Consider the following 16,501-nt stretch of genomic DNA (forward strand, 5'->3'; position numbering starts at 1 on the left):
TTTAAAAAAATATAAAATAAGTAAAATAATAGATTTGTTTAAAGAAGTATACCTAGGGTATTAAGTCAGTATTTGAGTCTAAGCTTTGTATTCTGCAATTTTATCTAATAATAACTCTAAATTTTCCTCTAATAACAAGTCACCCTTCATTGACTCTTGAGATAATTCCACAAGGCGTTGTACCCTTCTAACACCCTTGTACAATAACTCAAATGCATATTTCAGGGCATCATTTATGTGGAAGCGATATTGAAGAAGTGATTTACCCCTTTCTATAATTTCGTTTGTCTTCATTGAGGCTTTAATTGAATCCACATCGTTTTTCGGAACAAAATTCCTCAAGCCTTCACACCTTTTTAGAATCCTTTGTCTTTCATTTTCAAATGCTATTATTCCAACGTTAACTTTCTCAGTTGCTTCACTGTTTTCCTCGTCGATTTTATTTAGGGTTATTGGGCATGATTTAGCAATGTAAAGTAACTTGGAACGATTAACTTGGAAAATATCCAGTTTTTCTTGAACCGAAACATACTGTTGATTCTTCTTGTTTATTTCTGAAATTATATTTTGAATTATTTTGTCCGCTTTATTTACCGAATTAAGAATGTCAACTGTTATATCTCTCAATACAGAGTTTTTCATCTTTAACCTATTCAACCATTTTCTGGCCTCCCTAGACTTCGATTGTTCAACATAAACACAAACTTGTTTCAATGATGTTATTTTACTTATTTTTTCTTGTTCTATTTTTTTATCCTCGATAAATATAGGTTTATCTGCTTGTCCCTCATTTTGGTTTTCTGGTAATATACCTATACTGGATGCAACAACATTAGAGTCTGGTCTCGAAATCTTATATCCACCAATGTTACTCTCGATTGCCTGATTGTTTGAATTACTGAGGGTTGCGATACCAATCCCATGTATACCATTTGGAGAAAATCCACCCTGCACAATTGGTTTGTCTGGCATTAATATATCAGCTTTACTTTTTTGGTTAGATATGTTAGTGTTTGGATCTTTCATTTTTATAGCGCTATCTGACATTTTAACATTTGCATTCGAATCTAATTTTTGTTTTTCTTCTTTAAGTGACTTTTTGATGGATGCTGACTTCTCCGGGAAAAGAGGAATCTGTAGTTTTCCAAGTATATCTGGGGTATATGCACGAATTGGTTCAACTCTAGCATTACTAGGATCAAGTGGGCTACAAGAAGTGTAATATCTATCTCTATTTACTATAAACATTGCTTGTTCCTTGAATTTTGTTATATGGTTAACAGTAATATCACATATAGAATCTAAACCGTCAATAATTGATTCAAACGTGCTGTTAAGATCGACTGAATTTTTAAAGTCATTGTTCAACATTAACTCCTCTCTAAATAAATCCAGAGACTTCATATGAGTTTGAATTTTACTTCTCTTAATATTGATAGACTGATCTATACTTGTATTCTGGAAGTCAATTGTCCAACCTTGTAAATTTGGATGTGTAGTTTCATCCAATTTGAAAAGCCTTGTAACTATAAGTTTAATTCTCCACATGTCATTAGGCAAATTACACTTTAAATTACGAACATTAACCTCAATAGTGCTTCTTGTTGTACCAAAATCGAGTATTTTTATATTTAATGGAGTCAACTTGAGCAATGAATCAACATTTTCTTGGTAATTAGAATTGTTTATTTTAAAACCAGTATTAGCAATTTGAATATTACCTGTATTGAGGTCACAATGGACTAGATAACCAAACTCTGAATGAATATACAGTGATGTGAGTGTTGAAAAAAATGAATGAATTAAATTCCAAAGTATTTCTGCACGATTATCAAGTCTTTTCTGGAGCTCCTTGATATTTTTTGAAGATGATATCCAATTTAAATATTCATATGAGGTTAACCATCGTAAAAGCACCTGTAATGTAATTCCTTCTATTTTTTCGGTTATCAAAATTCCGTTAAATACAATATTTTGTTCATTTTTAAAGCAGTATGTTCTTGGGGTAATTTGAATCTTTCCACGTCCGTATGTTTTTTCTGGTATTATTGGATATTTTTGTTTTGAAAGCACTGATGTGTAGAATAATTCCCTCGTATAACTACTGTGAAATGATATCTTTAATGCAATAGTTGTGGGAATCCCCGTATTAATATTATTTCCATTATTTTCTGTTCCATTTATAAATTTAAATGCATGTGAATTTATATCAAAGATACAATTTTCAATTAACTGTATATTTTTTATTTTTTTTGGTACTTTAAATAACTTTATAACTTCTGATATTTTTTGTTTCTCAACTCTGGTCAATGCTACCTTTTGGTTAACATATATATTTCTTTATTTTACTTTAACTTACGCTCTAGGTTCGATGTAGGTGAAATGTTGTAAATACTTGGTCTTAAATTAGCAAATGCAACTGCTCCAAACATTCCATATTGAATGAAAAACCCTACCAGGATTTAAAATACTAAAACAAAAAAAAATTGAAATTACTTACCCAAGTAATCCTCATGACCAGGATTAGCTCCGTTAGTTTCTCTATCTGAATATTTTTGACATTCAATAGGCCCAAGTGAAAGTAAATGACAAATTATTGCAATTTCTTCTCTTGGTGCCTGTGTACGTTGCCATTGAGGTTTGTCATTATTTACAAAAAATTTTTTTGCAATTTTATCCAACGAATCTCTAGCCTCTACCACATATATCACATTTAGAAGAAATAAATGGATAAAAATACAACAAGTTGTGAAAGTTTTCACATTTATTTTAAACATTATTTATCTTTTTTCAGAAACTCCCATAAATAATGTCTTTGTCACTAACTCAGAGCAGCTCAAAAAATTATGATTTTTTTTTGCAATATGATTATGCATTTAATAATCATAATATGCACCGCTCGCACAAATCTTGGAAAAAAAAGGAATAAGAAATCTAATTCGTAAATAATTTAATTAATACATTTGCATTTTCAACTATACATAGGAATATTATCATATAAATAAATACTTTTAACTTAGATAAGGTAACACAAGCTTTTGTTTGATTGGGCATCTTTTTGTGTTTCACATCAGTAAATATCTGCTTATAATAAAAATACAACACAGTAACTAATTAACAGGAAGAATAAATATAATAGTTTCTATTTTCAAACAAATATCAAATTTGCTATGAAAAAAAAGAAACTGTTACCGCCATTAAGTGGATCTAATATTCCATGTAATTTTTTTTTTGCATTGGTTAAATTAGTTTAGCACTAAAAAACTAATAAAATATAAAACACAAGCCTTTGTTTAAGTATATCTATAGATGGGAGTAATATGATAGTTCGGTTATTTTTTTTGTTGCTTTGTCACACAATTATTAAAGCTTCATATTCATCTAATTCGTCTTTCTTTGATAATCCTCAAGAACAATGGAAATTTATAACAGCTTCAATGAAATCAAGTTCAAATATAAGATGTGGAAATCTACCTTTAAACGTTCCTGGTGGTTTTTTTGCAAATGGTGAGACAAAATATGCATTAGATAAAACAGATAAGATTAAAATATACAAGGAAAATTGCATTACCGCAATAAATAGCTTATTAGATATCCACCTCCCAAGGAATAAAAGAAAGTACAAATTTAAATTTTCAAACGTAAATAGAATTTCAGAAATAATTGACGAATTTTGTGAACAAACAGTAACTAAGTTTCAAAATATATCAAGCTTTATTGATTTAAAGTCTACACAAACTCAACAGGACAAAGTAAAAGTAAGAAAACAAACGATTGAGAAGTCTCCAATTGAGGGTACTTATTCTGATAATTATTTAAATAAAATTGATGACTCAATATTGGATGATACCAGTTTTTCGAATAAACCTGAGCTCTCATCTTACGACTCTTCAGCAGAAGAATCGACCGATATCAAAAAGCTTCCTAAAATGGGCACTGAAACTTTTGAAGACTATAGTCTTATATTAGATGAGACATACAAAGAAAAAAAACTTCAAAAGCCTGATAAATTCAAATCAAAATCACCAAAATTGCTAATATCTATTTTAAGATCAGTGTTGGAAGATGTTAAAGACGATCTTCCGACTCTTGAAATTTCAGTTTCACAATTACCTAAATTGTTTCAAAATAAAGCACTATCATTCTTTAGATCAAAGGATATTGATAGTATAACTGAGTTGTTGAGTAAGCTACCAGGAAATGTAATAGAATCGTTTATAAATAGCTTAGAAATAGAGGCGAAAAGAATAAATAGACTTTCTGATGTCAGAATAAAGAGTATGGAATTTTCAGTTCCACTATTAGAGGATGAATGGAATGCGATAGTTAATTTTATGAACGAACCAACTTCACCAGTACAAATTGGAGAAAAAAATAGAGGGATAGTGAACTTGAAGATACCTAGTGTATTCAAATACAGTAACGGAATTGAAAGAAAATTTATACAATACTGTAGAAGAGCAATAAGAAGTTTAGCGTATGATGAATATGTTTCAGAAGACGGTGTTACATATTATGGCTATGACGAGAACAATAAAAATAATATACTAATAAGTGGTAATGATTCGAATCATAGAAAAGAACAAGTAGAAGCTTTCTGTTATATGGTTTATCAAAGGATTTATGGTAAAAGAGATAAGGAGCTACAGAAAAAAAGGCATAATCGAATTTTAAATAGAAAAAAATCTTGGGAAGAGGGTGGAGTTGATGGCAAGATAATAGATGAACTACTGAAAGGATTTTCAAATGAGGTTAATGATGAAAGACTACAATGGCTTTTTTTAGTAGAAACTGCAAGTATCCCAAACCCTTTAGTATATAGTAATGATCTACCAAAACACTCAATACCTATTTCCTTCACCACAAAACCAACAGAAGGAACAATTGAAATAACTGGAAAAATAAGATCATATATATACAACTGTAGAAGTGCGCTAATGACATTAGGAATAGAAAAATATCCAGGAAGTGACCTTCCATTATATAAATTACAACTAGGCCCAGAAAAAATGCATGGAATAATGAAATTTTGTAAGTCTACTGCCCAAAGATATATGGGAAGACTAGTTGAATGGTTCAATATAATCCAGGCCTCTTTGGATGATGAAATTATCAACTTAATAGACCCTGTTTCACCAGAATTTCGTTGTCCCGATTACTTTGAATATGGAGATGATACAAAGTTGGTTGAAAATTGTTCAAAAGCAATAATGACGATGATTGACGAAAATAAGGCATCTCAAAAGAGTGGAAAAAATAAGATTTGGCCAGGACTTAAAATAAAATGTCAACCGAACCACATTGTGCAACATATTAGGTCGTTTTGTAAATCGGTTTCATATGAAAAACCAGAAATCAGAATAGCTACAATTAAAGAACTATCTGAAGGGGCACAAACTGACGATGTTAACACTTTGACTGAGAGTAATAGTGATGACTATCAACAGGAGGCAATAGAAACTGTAGAAGAAAGACTCAAAAATATTGAGGGTAAGCGCTCTGAAGAGCAAACAAATAGTGCTTACAAGTTGGATAAGTGGAACCAATTACAGAATATAATGACAGAAAATAGAATGGTAAGGGAAAAGCTAGACAAAAGTTCAAGAAGGCAATTTCAACAATTGGTTGAAGTTGAAGAATCGTTTAAGGAATTAATTATGTCAATAGTCACTCAGGATGAAATTATTCGTTCAAATCAAAAAAAGGAGGCAATTCTTGATCTAATCGATAAATATTCAACAGATGTACTCGCTATGAGAACGGAATGGAGTGACTTGATGTACCAAATTAGCAATAGCAACCGCAAAATTACAGAATCCGAGATTGAAATAACAAATTTTGTTCACCAAGCACTAGATTATACAGCAATATCTCATAGAGTTGAACTTGTTAATTCACTAACAATGGTTAGTATGATGAATTGGGAGCAGGATCTGGAGGAAAAAGAGAGTAAATACATACAATCGAAAATGGAGGAGTATAATAAACGCTTGGATTATCAGTATAAAATACAAGATCTAAAAAATACACATCTTAGAAGAAGACAATTATTTGAAAAACACTTATTTAGAATTCTTCCACGCAAACTTTGGAATAAAATAAGTACTCTAGGAAGTAAAGGCCTATATCCTATCATTCCACAAAAAATTAGCAATAAGGAATTACAAGATAGAAAGACTCTAATCGTAAGACTTCAAGAGGAGAAAAATAATATGGTTTCACACTTTGACTCTGAAGGACAAAAGTTGGCAAAACAATTGCTTGTAATTGAACATGTTATTAACAAGCGCCTTGCTGATTTGAATGAAATGTGGGACAGCACATATTCCATAGAGTACTCTATTCAATGGGAGTTGCGCATTAAAGATATGCAAGATACATATATTTTTTTAAACAATGAGTACAATCGTCATGTAGAACTTATTACAAGGCAACAACTTCGTCAATCACAGCTACAAATAAATCATCCATATTACCAGCAGTTTCTAAAGGAAACTAACGAGGCGATTGAATCGTCAACCGAAGAAATGAAAAAAATCCTTAAAATGATGAATGACCTCAGACAAAAAAGAAATGAATTAGATACTATTGTTGAATCAGATATGTCAAGAAATTATGCGGAAAAAATAAATACTTTGAGAATAAACTCAAAATTATTGGAACAAAATATTAGCAAAGACATAAGTATTACTCAAAAAAAGAGTGAAATTTTGCAAATGCAGTTAGATAGAGATATAAAGTACTTTGAGATCACTAATTTAAAAAATGCACTCTCTGAAAGAATTAAAAAAAATGAGGGATTGATAGAAGCGAATACATGGTTGAATGAGAAGAACATGAAATTAATTTTAGACTATGAAAAGAGACTAAGGGATGATTTGAAGTTGCTGACATATAAATTTGAGTCTGATTCTTTGAAAGAAAAAATTCCTGAATCTGCGATTCCAGAAATAAAAAAATTCAAAGAAAAACTTAAAGTTAACTTATTCAATGTTGGTATATATAATGATCACATTCAAGAAAATGATATGGACAATATACGTCAGTTTGAATCATTCGACTTGAATATACTCACATCTTTAGAATCATTTGAATCAGAGGGTGCAATTGATGATGGAACTCTTTATAGTGAAATAAGTATTTTAGAATGGAATTTTATTCAATCTAGGTGGGAATTATTAAAAATGAAACACTTTTACATCGAAAAGAAAGAAGAAATTTTAATTGAATGTGCAGAAATGCGAAATTCATTAGATAGCCTAATGTATCAAAACTTTGGGTTGGTTCCAATTACAAGGCAAGAAACTTCTTCAAAAATAACTGATTTACTAACTATAACTGAAACTGGAATTTCACTAGATGACAAGGGTAAATTTGAGGATGATCGGCAACCAAGTTATGACGAAAAAGTTTTGAAATTAGTTCAGAAGAGACTTGAAGACGCTAATTCTGTTTTTGAACAAGAATTATCTACAAGATTAAATATACTAGATGAACAAATAAGAGAAGGAAGAATAAGATTACATGAAGCTGCTAGGGAAGTTTCTGCAAATTGGGATCTCCAGCAGTCAACCGCTGCCTTTAGATTTGCCTCTCCTCAAAACAAGGATAGAATGAGGGAAACTTTTGTAAAAGAACGTGATAGGGTTACAAGAGAGGAAATTAAGAAGACAAGACCAATGATACTTGAAAAACACATTATTCTACAGCAACAAAAGGATCGTGCACTACAATTTAAAAGGGATATAGATTGGATACATGCTCCAGAAAGGGTAGCAGGTCAGCTTATGAAATTCGAACAAAAAATGAGAATTTTCAGAAAAAAAAGGCATGATCACTACGAAAGAACACTCAATTTTCTAATTTCTCAAGCAGAAAAAGTTGACAGAATCAAGCAAATAGACGAGGAATTAAATAGTGCAGAGTTGACAGGATTGGGTTACCCAGAAACGAAGTTAGCAATACCAAGCAAGGTTGATGAGTTGAAAAAGGAGAAAGAGAAGCTAGAAATTGAATTGAATCAAATGAGAAAGGAGTATCAAATTAAACTTTCAAGCTTCCAGAACGAAAGAGATGCATTGTACGATGTAAATAAAAATCTTAAAGATGATGAGGATGAATAATTTTTTTTATAGTATGATCGCAATTTTTTGTTTTCCAAATTATTTTTTAGACAACTAATCTCCTAACTTCCCATTGAAACTCTGCAAATTTGTTTAACTATTTCCTCTTGATATTTTTCTCTCATCAAAGCCGGATTATTCTGCTTTATTATTTCTATGCATTTCCAAATTAAATTTTCGCCGTTAGGAATATATTGCGTTGAAATTTTTACTGCCATTTTCTTATTAAAAATTAAAGAACCAAATAATAATGGCTCTTTCTTTCTAATTCTCTCCATTTGTGATACTAATTTTATGTATCTTTGCTTGATTTCACTTCCTGTTACTGCTAATTTAGGAACTAAAACTGATCCAGCTTTTAAATTACTTTCTTTTTTTGTATACAAATATTTTTCAATCAGTGAAATAAATTCTTTTATTGATCTCAAAATTCCGTTTATTTCATTTTTCCACAAACTCATTTCTAGAATTGATTCATTTTTTGTTACCCTATCACATATTATCTTAAATATTCCAGTGTTTATTTTTGAAAATACACTTATTTCAAAATGTTTATTTGAACTTCTGAGCAAATTTACACAATCCGAGCTTGACAATGAGTTATTAAGTAGAGTGGGGTGAATGACATATTTTAATCCTGAGTTATTTTTAATCTTTTCATTTATAAGACTAAAAAGCGCATTAAAAAAACCATATCTCAAAATCCCCGATGATTGCTTCAATACACCTTGTGGATCAAACAATTTATTTAGTATTTTATCGGATGATTCAAGCTTAAAATTATTACAATGATGACACCTTAAACTTTCATTCGAATATTCAAAAGATAACTCGCTTAATATAGGCTTTGTTTTACCAATTATAGGTGAAATTAACAAGCTTGATTGTAAAAACGAACAATCACTGATGTAACTGTTCACCCCCACATCGATTGTTTGAATTACTTCATTCGTTTTAACATCAAATACCTTATTTTGTAAAGCAACCCCCTGCCCTATATTATAAAACAATACAATAAATGCTAATATAATAGCACTAAATGCAATTTTGTTATCATAAAGAATGAATATCATCTTTCTCAAATTATTTTTAGATGTAACTTTTTTGTTAGAAATAGAAATAACCCCGCCAAACAGTTGTGAGATTTAAGTCAATTATATTACCGCGCTTCAAAATCGTACACTGAATCATTTCCATTATTCATGGGTTATTCTCTATTACCAAATCTGAGCATCTATGATTATAATACCACTTCTGAAACATAATTCAGATTTTTTTAGAGTATTTTTGAGAAAATGATATTTGGGCGGTAATTTAATGCGTTTTTGTGTGTTGTACAAATTTGACTATTAAGAAAGAAACTAGTGGCAATAAGAATTATTGGTGTAAATATAATGGAGAATAGGATTCAACATGCTATTTTATTGTTGAGATTTCTAATAAATTTAATTCTGTTTATTCTTCTAACTGTTGGAAACCAGATAGAGGTTTTATCAAAGCTTGATGTTCCTGAACAAAGCGTTTCAACTTTGGGTTCAACACTACTTTTACTTTACGATGTTGACAATGTAATATTAAAACATTCAAAACCTGGTAGAACATTAATAAATCCAGACATATTGCCTTTATTGGCATCTTTTGACTTGTTGCACAAATTAAACGATACCAGAATATTGCTGCCTAGAATATTTTCACATGGTTGTGGAACAGCCATTAAGTTATCAGAAATAAAATCAATAAAGCCACTTATATTAAGCTCAAACAAAATATTTAATAATTATGATAATATACATCCATTTTCAATAAATATTAAAGACGTTGGAGATGCATATTTGTTTGATGGAGTTTATTTCATTAAAAAAGCTCATTCAAAAGAAGTCGTTTACTATCCACTTGATATACTAAGAACATTCTTTACAGATAAATATGAGTTAGAATCCAATATGCCATCGATAATACCTTTTAATAGAATTATTGAAAGAAAATCTATTTATTTTGATTTTATATACTCAAACCTAACCAGTCTTGAGGCATCTATTTTTAGAAATCATATTCAAAATGCAAAAAGAACCAAGGATAATCACTTCTCTTTCAATGAATCCCCATTGAAAGAAATGAACGAATATCAAAAGAAAACATACTTAAAAAAATTGTTTATAAAAATATCGACATTTCCTAAGGTTTGGCCTTTAGAATTGAGATCTAAAGAACTACCCTTTATTAAAGACTTGGTTAAATATCGTAAATACATTAGAAAAAATATCCAAATTGGTACAACTATTATACTTCTTGATGACCTCGCAGAACATTTTAATTTTGGTTGTACCCATGAGCACTTTAATGATGAAAATATGGTTTTTATCGTTATGATAAAAAAATTTGTTCCTAATGGAAATTTAGAAAGCTTAACTAGAGAATTTCAGAGATCAATACCCGTACCCATTGGTACTGTTCCATACGTCCCATTTGATCTTAGAGAAGTCCATAATAAAATGTCAAAAATACTAGACAAATTCCCGAGAGAGACACACCCAAAACTATTTTATAGGGAGGTCAGAGATGAATTTATTAAAGGTAGTCCAACTTATCCTAAATGTGGATATGATGTTTCCAAACCATCACCTTTTCACTTCCTAATAGTTTTGGAATGTGACATTTTATACAATTTAATTGCCTTGTTTATAGATGATAAAATGAATGAAGAAGTGGTATTTTTACTTAATATTTCCTCTTTTATCGCTGTTTTACCAAACAAAAAGTCGTGTGAGCATGTATTTGCAATGGTAAAACTTCTAATTTCATCCGGTTTCTATCAATGGGCAAATAAAATACTTCCACTTCCAAATATAAGAACTACAGTTTCTAATAACTCAGGAGGTGATTTTTCTCCATCTTTCACATATATTCTTAATAAGGAAGATTCAGCACAGAACAGAAACTTATCAAATTATGATAAACATGTTTTCATGGCAAAGCTGTATTCCAGAATTCCTAGAAGTAAAACAATTGTATTGAGATTAGATTTCCACGGTGATCCTAGTAGAGCTCAATACTCTGAATATACATGTTTTTTAAATGCTCCCCCTAATTTAAATGGAAACAGCAAACTTTATACTAAATCAAATAGATTTAGGCAGCAATTAGGATCGCAATCTGATATTAGGATCACAAGATTCCTAGAACTTAAACTTGATGGTGAAATAAAGACAACAACAATCCTCCAAAAATTAGTCTCTGCTTTCAAGGACATCGAAGATATTTTAAATTCGGCGAGAGAAACATACAACAACGCAGAAATAAACAAAGGAACTAACATTGGTGTAAATAACGAAGAACAATTGTCAGAGGACGAAGGGAGAAATTTGGTTGAGGACGAAAACTTAAGCATTTATTCCGCAAACCACCAAAGAAACCCAACGTTGGGAGAGTCCTTCCTATTCCAAAGCACAACATATCCGAAAGCCACATATCCATTCCTTTCTATCTTTTACACCCTAGTTGAAACACTAAGAAAAGAATTTCAAAAGGATTACATTTTCTGCACTGGTCAAGAATAGAAAGCTTAACTCATTTTAAATAGTTATACATACGGTAAACTAGTTAAAACACGCAAAACAAACAGATATCTCTAATTGTAGTAAATGTACTCATCAACTGCTCTATCGTAGTCAAAGATTTGATCTGGAGAGAACCAGAGTGAAATCTCAGCACGAGCATTCTCAACGGAGTCGGAGGCATGTAACAAGTTTCTTTCACTCTGCATACCATAGGTGGCACGTAAGGTCCCCAACGGTGACTTTTTTGGATCAGTTGAACCCATAAATCTACGGAATTCAGAAACGACAGACAATCCCTCTAATACAAGAGCGACAATGGGCTGGTTCGATGTACGCTTAACCAATGCAGGATAAAATGACTTATTTGAATGATCTTCATAATGTGCTTCTATCAATTCCTTCGATGCAACAACAAACTTCATTGCCACAACTTTGAATCCTTTACGTTCAATATCTGCAAGAATTATTCCAATAAGAGCTCTGTGAATAACTTCAGGTTTAAACAATACCAATGTCCTTTCCTTGAATGGATTAGTTGTAACAGGGTCTACTTCCGATGCAATACTAGAAGTTGTTATCGGTGTTGTTGTTGTTGTTGAACCACCTTGTGTATCCGTGGTGTTCGCAGGGGAAGCCTCTTCTCCAACAATTGCCGCATGTAGAAGTCCACTACAAAACAATAAAATGAGTGAAAAAACAGAAATAAACCTAAAATTCTTCATCTTGCAAATCAATACAAAAAAACTGCTAATCCGAATTGTTTTTTGAATATATAGGAGAAAAGTGAGACGGGAGAAGAGGTGCAAGAGATGAGGCGGCTAGATCAACAGCGCCGATACTATTTTGGAAATTTTAGGACTTTTTTTTTTAAATTTAAAACATTGTTTTAATGAATCACAAATATAAAGTAAATTTACACATTTCATATTTGTTTATAATTATTAACACTTAATAAATTTTACACTATTTATCATGCATTCTTTTCTCTTTTTGTTCACAAAAAGTTTTTTATCTTTATAGATCTAAATATTTTGGCGGTTATATGCATGCTTGTTTCCCTGGTTATCGGTATTATTGTTAAATCAAATGAAATAGTAAAAACATGTTATTTTATTATATTTTAGTCTCAAGCATTGTATATCTAAAATGTTTGGACTACGTTTCATCCAGTTATAAAGGGTTTGACTCCATTCCAAGATTCCAACTTGGAGATCAACTCAGTTCAGAAGGGTTTAATTTGCATTCCCCTACGGCACAAAGCGTTGTTGATATCAAGGGGATTAGATCAGATACAAGTAGTTTGAACATTATTCCTGGTTATATCAAGGAATTTATAGATGAGCCTGGAACTTGCCCGGCATCAAGATCCTGTAATCTTGGAAGGGATGAAATTGATGAGTTAGCAGAAAGGGTGTTTATTTTGCAATCTGAAATACCAGAGCTTTCTCTAAAAACCACATGGAGAAGAATATGTACATTTGCTTCTTTAATTATTGATATAAAAAAGCATTTTCTCAATCAATGCAAATCTGCAGGGCTTACTCATCTGTTGTCAATTCCAGCTAACAAGCAATTTGAGAACTCAATTTCGAAATTATGTAAGAATCTACCTCAATATTTAACATGTAATATGAATGATGATGCTCTTGATTATCTTGCAGAAGATTTAATGCTGGCCATTACGCCATATGTCAAATCAAATCGAGCAGAGGGTTTGAGTTTTCCCAACTTTTGCTACATATCATCTAGAACTATCAGGGGAAGGTCTAGAGAAGAAGCCTTACATATTTGTGGAGACAGCATCCTAAAAATTTCAAACCAGAATGTTGTATCTGCATCTAATATAACTCCAGCAATTGCTGAGGAATCGTGCAAATTATCATGGATTATAAAAACAGAGTGTACTGCATTTGATAATATCAATGTAATGACAAATTTGGCTTTTGAATTTTTTGCAATTATTAGAAGTGAAGGAATTCCAAATATCAAACTAATTGATATTTGTAATTTTTTAGTAAAAATATCATCAACTATTAGAATTTCACCTTATCAAGGTTCTAAAATAATTGGTAATAGTAAATTTCTTTCAGACTGTACCCTATACCTTGCACCATTAATAGAGCACGAAAAAATAATAATTAATACTGAAAAATATGTGAATGGTGATATTTTCAAGTTCTATCCCAGGGAATCTATATTAGAATATTTTCACAAAAAAGCGGAACATATTTGTAATTCTGTAAATATAGTGCACAAAAAAAGAAGGAAAAAATGTTTTTCATGCATTAAAAAAAAGGTAAAAGAAATAAAACCAAATGAAACTATTCTTGATATGTTTATGGATTTAATGTACGCTGTAAAGGCCGTATCAAGAAGGAGATTAGGTTGGGTAATCGATTTACCATTTCCAGGAAGTGAAGAGGCAAAGGCAATGCTTTTATTGGGATATTCTTTAAATACGGTAGATGTTAATTCGCTTAGAAACCCACAATACATTCGAATGATTGCATTATTGAATTTGAAAAGATTTATTACACCTAAAACGGCATATAATATTTGGAGGGATGCAGTCCTAACGGTTGGTATAGAAATAATGGAAGAATTTACCCCGAGCATGACACCTGAGATTATTTCCAGACCTGTAAAAGATGTGATAGATATGAAAATATATTGTGGAAGTGGTAATGAAGAAGTTGATAGTCTTGCATTAGAATTATTAAGTGTTTCACATGAAAATAACTTAACAAATCTTAATTTTCTTCAATTTTGTCAACCAGCTGAAGCCCTTGTTGGGGTTAGAAGTGAAGATTTTTACTCTTCATGCCTTGAGGCACTTAAATACTTACCTGAAATTAATACTAGTACCATGAAATCAACAGGAAAATACTTAAATTTACCAAAAAGTAAAATTTCTAAAATTTGTGGCGAAACACCAAGATGGGAGTTTACATCTTCAGGTATCTCATACGCATCCCTAGTTGTTGAAGATAGGAAAAGAAAGGACAATTTTGAGCATGGTTTAAAGTCAAAAACTATTTTATTCAGTGATAGTGACATTTATTCATATGTTGTGAAGACTGCAACCAGATCTGCATTGGAAAGAATGGCATCTACAGATCAAATATGCAAAAAATTAAATCATTACTATTCTGAGGAATATTATGCTGAAGGAGTGGATGTGGAAAAAATTCAGCATACAGCAAATCTGTTATTTAGAAAGGCAGTTAGTTTAATTGACCAAGACAAACAATTGTCATTTTTGCTTTCCGGGAATTCAATTAAAGGATCCAAGTCAATTAAATTCGAGTCATTTTGTTCACTTTCGCTTGCTCTTTCAAAAGTTGAAAGAAGATATTACAATGTAGAGTGTGCAAGAAATTTAAGGCTAATGTTTAGACAAAATGTTATAATTAATGGTAAAATTAAACTTGCAACAATAAAGTCGAGGACAATTACAAAAATTTGTATGTCATCCCCATACTTTGAAAAATGTTACAACAATAAAAATAGTGAAATTGATGAAATATCATTTGATTTACTTATGGGAGCGCAAAAGCTAAGATTTTTATCCGTCACTTATCGTCATCTTTGTAGTGTTGTAAAGAATATTAGACGAGCAGAGATAAGTGGTGTGATCCAAAAAGGGCAAAAATATAGTAATAATATTAGCAGTTTTTTTAATAGTGACTGTATTTATGGATTGAGAACACTGTCTATAGGTGCAAGACATGCAGAAATTATTTGTAGTGGAACCAGATTTTGGGTAATGTGTGGAAATTATATTGATTCTGCAGTAGATGCATTAGCATCGCAAATTTATGCTGATGTGGTGCAAAACAAAAGTCTAGCAAGATTTATGACAGTTTCCCTTTTTGAACTGGTTGATTTTTGTCCAGTAGCTGAAGCTTTAATACATGAAATAGATCATAGATATTTTAATCGTGAGTGTGTCAATGCACTATCAGCAATGTCAATTAACAAGGATTATGGAAAATCAATATGTCAAAGCTCTAGACATTGGCAAGGTACATGTATTGGAACCATTGAAGATCACTCAACAGTAATTGAACGTATTGATCCAATTGCAGGAGGTCTTTTCAACTCTGCTCAAGATTTAGGTTTTCTTGATATTTTGTTCGTTGATTTTTGTGCTCCAGCAAAAGAAATTTTGAGTATCAAGGAGGTTACAGAAGAAGGTTTGGTTCTAGAAGGGCATGAAACATCGATGTTCAATATCGATTGTCCAAACATAATTAGTAAGATGTTACAATCACTCTCGGAAGAATATTTACATGAATTAGAGCAAGTTAGGAATAGAAACAAATTGAAGGTAATATCGGCGGAAAATCACGAAAAAGCTGAAACTATTTGTCAAAACTTTTTCAATTATTTTGACCCTAATTATGGAGCATCACAATATGAAGAGTATGAAACGAGGGTTGAAGATGTTAAAGATAGGGTTGGTATACATCCAGAAAAGGCTGCAAGCGGTGCTTATTTTATGCCAGAAAAATCATATAATCAAAGGAGTGCAAGAGGAGGAGATAGATTTAACTGGGCAGGATTATTGGGTAACAGATACTTCGTTCCATTGGGTGATAATGCTGGAGGGTCAATTCCTATTGGAATAAATGGACAAAAAATTACTCGTGTTAATAACGTAGGAGTATCAAGTGATAATTACCATGAAGAAATTGAGAAGATAAAAGGATGGACAGGTGGTGAATAGATATTTTATCATAATACAATAGTTTTGATAGGCATACATTTTAAGAGTTATCTTTCGTTAATTTTATTTTTACAAAGTGTGGGGTAATATGG

The 16,501-nt window shown here is 31.2% G+C and overlaps 6 protein-coding genes across 6 annotated transcripts; 3 read left to right on the forward strand and 3 right to left on the reverse strand.

Moving 5' to 3' along the window:
* Positions 1-78: 78 nt before the first annotated feature.
* On the reverse strand, positions 79-2,777 carry FG386_000835 (uncharacterized protein; the record flags this gene model as incomplete). Its single annotated transcript, XM_067340179.1, has 3 exons — positions 79-2,312; positions 2,360-2,452; positions 2,501-2,777. The coding sequence occupies 3 exons, from the start codon at positions 2,775-2,777 to the stop codon at positions 79-81; spliced, it is 2,604 nt and encodes an 867-aa protein (XP_067197024.1).
* Positions 2,778-3,320: 543 nt separating this feature from the next.
* Positions 3,321-8,123, forward strand: FG386_000837 (uncharacterized protein; the record flags this gene model as incomplete). The annotated part of the gene is made up of 1 exon (XM_067340181.1): positions 3,321-8,123. One exon carries the CDS (start codon positions 3,321-3,323, stop codon positions 8,121-8,123), a length of 4,803 nt encoding a protein of 1,600 aa, XP_067197026.1.
* Positions 8,124-8,185: 62 nt separating this feature from the next.
* On the reverse strand, positions 8,186-9,196 carry FG386_000838 (uncharacterized protein; the record flags this gene model as incomplete). Its single annotated transcript, XM_067340182.1, has 1 exon — positions 8,186-9,196. The coding sequence occupies one exon, from the start codon at positions 9,194-9,196 to the stop codon at positions 8,186-8,188; it is 1,011 nt and encodes a 336-aa protein (XP_067197027.1).
* Positions 9,197-9,517: 321 nt separating this feature from the next.
* Positions 9,518-11,680, forward strand: FG386_000839 (uncharacterized protein; the record flags this gene model as incomplete). The annotated part of the gene is made up of 1 exon (XM_067340183.1): positions 9,518-11,680. One exon carries the CDS (start codon positions 9,518-9,520, stop codon positions 11,678-11,680), a length of 2,163 nt encoding a protein of 720 aa, XP_067197028.1.
* Positions 11,681-11,751: 71 nt separating this feature from the next.
* FG386_000840 (signal peptide containing protein having a NDK (nucleoside-diphosphate kinase) domain) lies at positions 11,752-12,402 on the reverse strand (the record flags this gene model as incomplete). The annotated part of the gene is made up of 1 exon (XM_067340184.1): positions 11,752-12,402. One exon carries the CDS (start codon positions 12,400-12,402, stop codon positions 11,752-11,754), a length of 651 nt encoding a protein of 216 aa, XP_067197029.1.
* A 380-nt stretch (positions 12,403-12,782) lies between these two features.
* On the forward strand, positions 12,783-16,409 carry FG386_000841 (uncharacterized protein; the record flags this gene model as incomplete). The annotated part of the gene is made up of 1 exon (XM_067340185.1): positions 12,783-16,409. One exon carries the CDS (start codon positions 12,783-12,785, stop codon positions 16,407-16,409), a length of 3,627 nt encoding a protein of 1,208 aa, XP_067197030.1.
* Between the last annotated feature and the right edge of the window lie 92 nt (positions 16,410-16,501).

Source organism: Cryptosporidium ryanae (genome assembly GCF_009792415.1).
Source record: "Cryptosporidium ryanae isolate 45019 chromosome Unknown contig_18, whole genome shotgun sequence".
NCBI classification, from domain to species: Eukaryota; Apicomplexa; class Conoidasida; order Eucoccidiorida; family Cryptosporidiidae; genus Cryptosporidium; species Cryptosporidium ryanae.